We start from the raw sequence: 9,225 nt of genomic DNA, 5'->3' as shown, positions 1-9,225 counted from the left end.
AGCTGCTTAAGAAAGATCCTCCGTCCACCTCTCAGGCGACTCGTCCTCCATCCAAAATTATCTAGTCCTTTCCAAAACATTGTCTTTTGTATCCACTTGTGCTAAGTTCTATGGTTGTTCATTTTAATTCATGTTGTGGTGTACATGTTTTGTTAGCTGACTATGTTGGCTTCTTGCTTTATGTTTCACTGTCTATCTCCTTGCTTATGCGCTTACTCTGGTATAGTTAACTGAGTGTTTTGTATTTAGGTCACTGTGGCCTTGAATATTAGATTTATTCATTTGCTTTGCTATAGTATTTTATGATGCCCAAAGGGGAATTCTTGCTTATGTGTTATTTATAACCCAGTTAGTCTAATCTGGGCCTTTAATGTGTTTCTCTGAGTGTTCTCTATTTGAGGAACAAAAGCTTAACAAGTTGAAATTTTTGCACACAGAGTCGAGTTTTGTCATCATCAAAAAGGGAAAAATTGTTGGATCAAGAATGATTTTTATGACAGACAAAAGGAACAGTAGAAAGGAACGAGTTATTACTATGTGTTTCTATCAAACCAAATCCAATTGGGATTAGAAGAAGCGGATATATGCGGAAGAAAAAGATCCAAGGCAGTGAATGAATATGCAATAAAGTTTCTTTCCCTTAGAGCAGTCCTACAAGGAAAAGGGAGCATTAAAAAGAAACAGACTTCGACTCAAAGAAGGGGAAGTCTTGAGCCTATAAATACAATAAGGTTCTCACAAAGAACCTTGCGCACTTACAGAGAGAGTATCAAATAGAGCAAATTCAAGTAAGAGACAATTCATATTTGGGAGAGTTCTGGTTGAAGTTTCAGAGTACTGCGAATACAAAGAAACAAGATTGAAGAACCTGTTCCATAGGATAAACAATTCTAGTTCTGAGTTTAGTTTGTTTGTATTAATGGTTATTGAGTTGTAACCATTGTTGGTTTATAGTATAGGTTATTCTTCGAGTTGAGGGCAACTTGGAGAAGGGTTCAATAGTCAAGGGTGATTGTTGATAAATAGGAATTAGAATTTGTAATTATTTAGGTTTGTAATCTTAAACAATTGTTGAGACTCAGAGTTTAGTAAAGTGGAGTTAAATCTTATAGAGTTGTATGTCGTGATTTTTCACACTTTTGAGCCAGAATTTTTCATGATAAATCGTTGTGTTATTATTGTATGTCATTCGTAAAACAGGCTTAGTAAATCCGTAAGGAACAGACGCAATAGACTTGTTCCTTAGGGAAATTAGGGGGGTTAGTATTCTAACATCAATTATTACCTATGTTGTTCAATTGTTTTATGACCGGGCTAGCAAGATTTTACACTATTAATTTCCATTCTAATTATGTTGTTCAATTATTTACAAATTTTGTCAAATTGGCAAACTTTATGTGTTGTTAACCTTTTCATATTTCAATACATTCTTTTCCACTTTTGTCTTGTGAGTCATCTTACTATTTTCAACTGACAACGTCGATATTGTTTAATTACTCACAACGATCAAATAAGTCAATTGCTTGCGGAGAAGACGTGTTTGGAGAAAGAGGCGGTAGCCTATTTTTGTGAAACAGAAAGTTAAATATCAATTGAGTATATGATAGTTGTATATATCCTTTAATAATTACATAACTCATTATCAAAGGTTGACAGGATAACTCATTATGGCGTGCTGCTTCCGTCTACACAGCTGAAGTATTGTCAACAATACAGTAGCTTACTGGAAAGGGGGGGGGGGGGAGGGGGAAGTCACTAGTAGAATACAATATCAAAAGAATTTCTTAAGATCATCTCATCTCTTGTTAAAATGTCTCGAGTCTTCACACTATTCTATATATTAGCCTAATTCTGGAAAAAATCCTAATACTCCCAGAGGAAATATGACAATCTTTTACCCTCTGGAGCTCAAGTTTACAAGTTATTGGCTTCCTATTCTGAATTTGATACTCATTCATCACCTCATTACAATATACGCGTCATAGGTATTTTTATGGTTGCAGAACAAAATTCATCAGCACATCCAGCAAATAGGACTTTGACCACCCTCCTTTTAATCATTCAATATATATACACAAAGCTAAACGACATTCGACTTGGTTTCTTGCACTCTCCTCAAAATTCTCTCTTCTTCTGAGTAAGTGAATGTTAGTTATATATACCTAAGCAACAGCAGGGATGCTGCAGCTGCCACGACAATTGAAACCTTCAATCCTCACAGGAGCTGAATTGTTCCCAAACTTCAACCGAACGCAACCACGACTGGAAGAGGAGAAGGGTGCTGCTGATTCTGGAATTGGTGTTATAGGTACAAAGTTGTCGTTACAAAAGTTGACATCTTGAATTAGGGGATTTGAAGCCCTGCTAGGCGGAGACCCACAAAAATATGGTGGAGATGAATCCAACTGAAAATTGGAATACTCAACATCATACCTCCCTCCCTGATCACAGAAAAAACAGAAATTCTCAGCTACGCTACTTGAATTAAGTAGTTAACACTAGAAGTAGCTAAAGAAACAGGCTGAGTGAAACCACTTCGTTTTGTAAACTTGCACAAGTTTCAAAAAATTCAATTTTTTTGTTATAACAACTTTTCATACTACAATATGTAAATTAAATTAAAATAGCTCGAGCTCTGCTCCCAAATCTAATCAAGAGGACTATAAAAAATGTCATGAGTGAGAACTTACCTTGGTGAGTATCATATCCAGAAGCTCAGTTCCAGCTTTCAAATCGCAACCCCCCACTTCTTGACTGCTAAAACACCCAAATAAATAAACGCAAATAGAAAACAATCAAATAAAAAAAAAAGGAGACGAAAAGAGAGACGTACTTGATTTGCAGCAATGGAGCATTTGTGGTAAAGGTTTCATTAACCTGAACTGAGGCAGAATTGAATAGCCCACTCCTCCGGGGCTTGGGGCAAACTATGCCTTTAGAGACAGCAATCTCTCCAAAACCCACCAAGGCATTTTGACGATAGGCAAATTTGTTCATTTTTGTTTTATTGTGCAAAGCCTGGAAAACAAGAAAGAAGAATATTATCAATATTTATTTGATATCGGTATCTTAATACCCACAAAAGTAATTAACATATACAAATCAAAATTACTAAATCTAAACATAGAGAATGTCATGGTGGGAAGAAATTTTCGGCAAATAATTTGTTGGGGAAGAAGATGTACCTGGTGGGTTTAATTGGTGGATGATGTGCGTGACTGGACGAGAGAGAAAGAGGCAAGAGGGAGATTTTTGGAGAGAGAGAGGGAGATCAGATTATTTGATGCCAAGGCAGATTATATATATGGAAGAGGAGAGAACAGAACCGCGTGAAAATTAATGATTTGTCGGTTGATGGGGTTTAGGTTGTGATTTAGTACTTACCATTTTGTGTAATGCACGTGCACTTGGATGCACATGGAAGCCCCACTTGAAATATTTTTTAGAAAATACGTCCTTTAAATTGTCCACCAAATTTTAGTTTAATGCTGAAACTGTCTTTGTTTGTAGGGGAAATTACTTAATTAGTTTAATACTGAAACTTTGTGTCTTTGTTTGTAGGGGAAATTACTTAATTAAGCAAACATCATACTAGTAATTATTTCCAATAGTTATAGTTAGAACTAATTATAATTTCTAGCTACTGTTTCATCCGGATGGCTATGAGTCTTATTCCGTCAATTTGTATCTAACTATAACTCGTCTCTCTCTTGTCAGCAGGGGCGGACCCAGCATGTATCTAGGAGGTTCATCCGAACCCCCTTCGGCGAAAAATTATATTATTTATATATGATTAAAAAATATTTTTTATGTATAAATAGTAGATGTCGAACCCCCTTCGATTAGTTCGTGTGTCTACCTTTTTAAATTTTGAACCCCCTTATTAAAAATTCTGGTTCCGCCACTGATTGTCAGTCTTCCCTTTTATACAAATTACTTTTTCTCTCTCCATAAGCTTTTTACTTTTTTTTTCCCTTAATTCACTTAACACCATCAGATTTCAAAATTTAAATTTTCTTCTTTTTCTCTCAAATAGTGCTTCCTGATTTCTTTTGATTTTTCTATTTTCACATTAGATACAATCAAAATCACGGATGAAGAAATACCTTTCAAGAGAATCACTAAAGGTATACAAATGAATTCACTAAAGTTGGATGATTTTCCATCTTTCTCTTTAGGTTTAACTCAAGTTTTTCAAGAAATTTCAGGATCTCTTACTAAATCTCGAGTTAATCAACAAAAACTCAGATCAAAGTGCCGGAATGATCCAGTGAAGAAGTGTAACATCCCCTAAAAACGTTGTATACGATGTTTCAATTTTCGCCTATACATGATACAGCCTCTGTATTTTGGGCATAACGTTTCATAAAAATATCCCAATTGAGTGATTCAACTTTCTGAGTAACCACACAATCATTAACTACAACTTTTATGAAGACTATATTTTAAGATTCGGAGGTTAAGTAGGTCAAATAAATTAATTTTTGTAAGGTAGGATGCTGTGACGGAAATGAGTATTTATAGAAGAAAAATCATATGTCACTGTAGGTTTATCCAAATTGGTTGATTCCTAAACGATATGAAACTAGACTTCTATATCTACAATTCTTATGAAGATACCAAATCCTAATAAAGAATTTATCTTATTCAAACGCAGCTCCCCAAAAGAGTATTCTGTCAAAGATAACTCATTTCACCTACCATAGAAAGATCTAGATACATTTGACATCACTCATGACATAAATTGTCCTCCATTTAACATCATCCATGACATCAATATATTCCACTAAATTTTCAGATTTTTCTTTATAATTATTTTATTTATTGTTAGGTCCCCCTTTCCCACCTATAAATACCCACCTTATTTCCTCATTTTATCCATCAAGCTTTCTCAAGCAAATCTTCTCTCTATACACTTCTTTACACATTCTCAAATATAGTTTTAGTTCTTATTAGTGAACAAATACTATTCCGGTGATTCATATACTCCGGATAGTACACAAAACGTTCCGGCGAGGAGAGAAGCTAGAACTCAAGAGTGTTCATTAAGTCTTTCGGTACAAACTAAAGCTTCGGTCTCCAGGTATGTAAGGTTTCAATGAGAGTATTCCTTCCACTCTCATGTCTAAATTATTTTGATTATATGATAAATTATGTTTATTTTCTTTAAGCTTTACTCTAAGTTATGTGGGTGTTTATCCATGGGTTCTTCCACTCATGTAGTCCAAAAACTCTTTCAATTAAATATCTTGATTTCAAGTAATATTTTCTTATGTTAATTCTTAATTTTACTTAATAGTATGAATCATGGTTAAACTAATGATTATTGCTCTATTTTGATGCAACATAATTTCATAGGTATGAATTGATGGTTTACAAGTAATTCTTTTATTTATCTATTTAAAGGTTCTTGAAATTCATGGTGGGTTGTTTAAAACATGATTTTTAATTAATGGATTTCAAAGTATTTATGTATATTTATTTACATACATATTTGCAAGTTGAAGTGATTTGAACCCACCTAGTTTTACAATATTTTTAACAAAGTTTGACTTGAAAGCTTTGACTTCAAATAAATATTTATGAAAGCAATATCTATGATCAAAAAAGGAGTCTTATGAAATGAAAGAATAATGAAATGATATGAATCATGGATTCTTTATGCAATAAGGACAATTCTTGCATATTTGAATTATCAAATGTTTTAATGAGTTATTCTACCAAATATGATGTTTGAATTCTTGTCACGACCCAAATTCGGGTGTGATGGCACTCATCTCAATCCACCGAGACAAGTCAGCCTAAAACTCAACGGAAAGTAAATGCGGAAGTAATTGAGATAAAACAAGGTTCAACTTAGTCAAAAATAAATAAATAATCTCCAAAATCCCCCAAGACTGGTTGTCACGTATACAAGCCACTAATATATTACCGAAGTACGAAAGAAAATATAGTCACAATGTCTTTGTCTCTAGAGTAGGACTAAAACATAATAAAAGAGTAAGAGGTGTCCGCTAGATGGATGTAACAGCTACCTCGACACTCAAAATTGATAACCTCGGCTGTAGTGGAAAACAGTATAAGATCAGGCAGGTCCGGGCTCACAACCTACACAAGTGTGGAAGCAAGGGGTGAGTACCAAACAACATGGTACTCAACAAGTGGATAGCTAAAACTAAGAAAAGCTTAATAGATACAAGTACTCTTATCCTCCCAACCGAACCTCCTTAACTACAACCTGCATAAAATCAGCCCAACTCTACACTTGTACAATAACAATAGTAATACAGTCCACAAATACTCATCAATAGTCTCGTCAATGAATCATACCAAGTCAAGTTCAGCACACAGAGCAATATGGGGGTAAACACAAAGTCACAAATATCAGAAAGGTGCAATGCAGTGCAATGAAATGATGCATGTCTGTCCTATCGGTACACATCCGCTGAATCACAGTCCGAAACCCATGGGGGACATTTCTGTCCATGTAACCTGCCACGGAGCGTGTGGCCCGTCCCCTCAATACATATATCCTGCCACGGAGCGTGTGGCCCGACCCCTTTATTTCATAATACCTGCCACGGAGCGTGTGGCCCGACCCCTTTTGTTTCATAATACCTGCCACGGAGCGTGTGGCCCGACCCCTTTTGTTTCATAATACCTGCCACGGAGCGTGTGGCCCGACCCCTTTTGTTTCGTATCATTTTCAGTCTCACATAATATGTCAAAACCAATGCAATCAATTTATGTTCATATAATTCACGATAATAATATGACAACAATAATAATTTTTCCTATCTCACATCAACATAGTCATTTCACATGTCCAAAATAAACCCATAATCACAACATATCAATTCCACCAATACATGTCATTAGATCACCATTTTATACCCCTCATCTCCATTTTTAAGGCCAATCATACAGTCAATAACCCAGTCCAATTCTCATTACTTCCTAGTACACATAACACGGAAATACAAGCATCTACAAGCTTAAACTGAGGTTTAGAAATTCACTTGCCTCAAAAAATATTAAGCAATTACTCCGAGACCTGAGCCTTCCCCTTTCGCTGGGTTTCTGAATCAATGTAATCTAATCAAATAAATAACCATAATAAGATTTCGAAACTAACAACACCCATATTATTATAATAATTTGCTAAATCCCCAGCCTAGGGTTAAACCTTAAGTCCTCCAAATAACCTAAATCTAATGATATTTATATAATACAATACTCCTAATATTTAATTACTTATACCAATATATATCAAAATGTGGATTATATATGATAACATATCAGAAACCCTAACATCGAGATCGAACTTGAATGATCATTTCCACTCATCTGGGACTTTCACATCATGACAACAAGATATGGCCAGGGGAAAAGATGGAAACAAATTATATTTAAGTTCAGGACTTTTAGGAGAGACCAGAACAATCCGAGCTTTTCCATCAGTTCATGCTGCATCCCTATTTATACTATCACAGTACTTTATGAATAATTTCCTTTGCCACCCATCCTTATCACCTTATTGGCCAATCAACTCCTAACATTAGTCATCAATATGTAGGAATTGTGATTCAAACTTATCTTTAAACAATACATTACCTATCATGCTATATACTACTTCACAAAACAATAAAATAATCATAATAGGATTTCATCAAATACATATATATCTAATTAGCTATAGAAATTCTAGGATTAGGCATTGGTTTCTCTTACCTTAACTGAAGTGCGGCGAGAGCTTCCCGTCGTCGTCTGCAAGGTAGGGTTTTTTTTTCATTTCTTTCTTTCCAAAGCTCTTATGTATTAGAAGTAGCAAATACCCCTAATTTATTTTAATAAGATGATATAAGTAGTATAGGGTGTTAAATAAATTACCACTTTAGCCCATTAATTAAATTAGTTATCTAAATTCACCCCTCAATTAAATAAATATAATTATCGAATAGTCCAAAATTATAATTTTTTTTTTGGAGGAAGTATTTTATGAAATAGAGATGACTCATTTTTAAAATGACCAAACGGGTCATTACATTATCCACCACTAAAAATTATGTTCGTCCTCGAACATAAAGAAGGAGAAGAAAGAATAGCCGACGTTACCTAAAGCTTGAGTTATTATATTCTAGAGTAGGTGTTCATCCCTCCAAGTGAGCTCCTCTTTAAGACCATTCCATCAAGATCAACTACTAAAAACTGAATTTTTGAATCAAACCTTGGTAGATTTACAAATCAGGAGTGATTACCAAGCCACAAACTAACCCATGAATTCAATCTGAATCGAAACCTATTGAATCATAGCACAACTACCAAGGCGAGTCTTTTCTCACATACCTACGATGAAGTTCTAAATTAATACCGGCTACAACCAGAAATGAACTTGAACAACCACCATATACTCATAATGTGCAAACCATCACAGGTTTTGTCAAGATTTCATTATCACAATCTCCCTTAAGTTATAAAATTTTGATCTTTAGACATCGGGTATTCATCATGGGAAAATCAAACTTATCTAATCTAAAGAAGGAAATGATCGAGTAACTTCCTAGAGAGCAACACCCCCAAGCATACAAAACCTTTAACGACACTATTGAAAATGGTATATCAGTAGTTGTGATTGTAAACAACCCTTAAGAGCGGTAACACTAGACCCATTGGCCGCCCATATTCTACCATACATAGCCAGAACGAGACCCCAACGAGAGTTGAAACTTAAGACTGTCGGACCACTATAAGTATTCATGGTAGCTCTTCTACAAATTCTTATAAAAAGAATTATGCATGTAAAATCACACTATTATACTTCAACAATTCCTAACAACACCAAATCTATCACAACTGAAATAACCAAGTTTGCAAAAGCATCCTACCCTACCAAAAGGGTATCGCAGGATCGGTACACCGATCAACCACTAGATATCCATCCACTGAAGTAGAAACACTTGTGGGCATAGGGAGCGAATCATACTTCAAATCATGTCCGAAACAAAATAGGTAGTTATATAAGAATGTACGAAATCAAGATCGAATAACACAAAATACTTCTCCCAGAGTGCTTATATCAAACATTTTCATTCATCTGACTCCATCACTTTGAATTTTTTGCTACCCACAATCAACCAGTTTGTTCCCCATACCAAAACTTAGAGAAATTCTTGGTCACCTAAATAATTCTATATACTGTGAGCACATAGCCTCTATTTACCCTCT

At 34.9% G+C, this 9,225-nt stretch overlaps 1 protein-coding gene across 2 annotated transcripts; it reads right to left on the bottom strand.

The window, feature by feature from the left end:
* Window positions 1-1,590: 1,590 nt before the first annotated feature.
* On the bottom strand, window positions 1,591-3,269 carry LOC129888402 (uncharacterized). 2 transcript variants are annotated; one of them, XM_055963382.1, is made up of 4 exons: window positions 3,186-3,269; window positions 2,834-3,018; window positions 2,691-2,757; window positions 1,591-2,441 (listed from the first exon to the last, which is right to left on the bottom strand). In XM_055963382.1, the coding sequence occupies exons 2-4, from the start codon at window positions 2,995-2,997 to the stop codon at window positions 2,163-2,165; spliced, it is 510 nt and encodes a 169-aa protein (XP_055819357.1). In that variant the 5' UTR covers window positions 2,998-3,018; window positions 3,186-3,269; the 3' UTR covers window positions 1,591-2,162. The 2 variants fall into 2 exon arrangements, with proteins under 2 accessions (XP_055819357.1, XP_055819366.1); XM_055963391.1 differs by having other exon boundaries at window positions 1,592-2,441; window positions 2,691-2,754.
* Between the last annotated feature and the right edge of the window lie 5,956 nt (window positions 3,270-9,225).

Source organism: Solanum dulcamara, chromosome 1 (assembly GCF_947179165.1).
Source record: "Solanum dulcamara chromosome 1, daSolDulc1.2, whole genome shotgun sequence".
Classification (NCBI taxonomy): domain Eukaryota; kingdom Viridiplantae; phylum Streptophyta; class Magnoliopsida; order Solanales; family Solanaceae; genus Solanum; species Solanum dulcamara.
Note: the sequence above shows the minus strand (reverse complement) of the source record. Positions and strands in the feature narration are given on the sequence as shown.

Coding starts and splice junctions, on each gene's coding strand:
- LOC129888402 (XM_055963382.1), bottom strand. CDS start 2,997: ATGAACAAATTTGCCTATCGTCAAAATGCCTTGGTGGGTTTTGGAGAG. Junction 2,758..2,833: donor GCTCCATTGCTGCAAATCAA/GTACGTCTCTCT, acceptor TGGGTGTTTTAG/CAGTCAAGAAGTGGGGGGTT. Junction 2,442..2,690: donor TGGATATGATACTCACCAAG/GTAAGTTCTCAC, acceptor TTCTGTGATCAG/GGAGGGAGGTATGATGTTGA.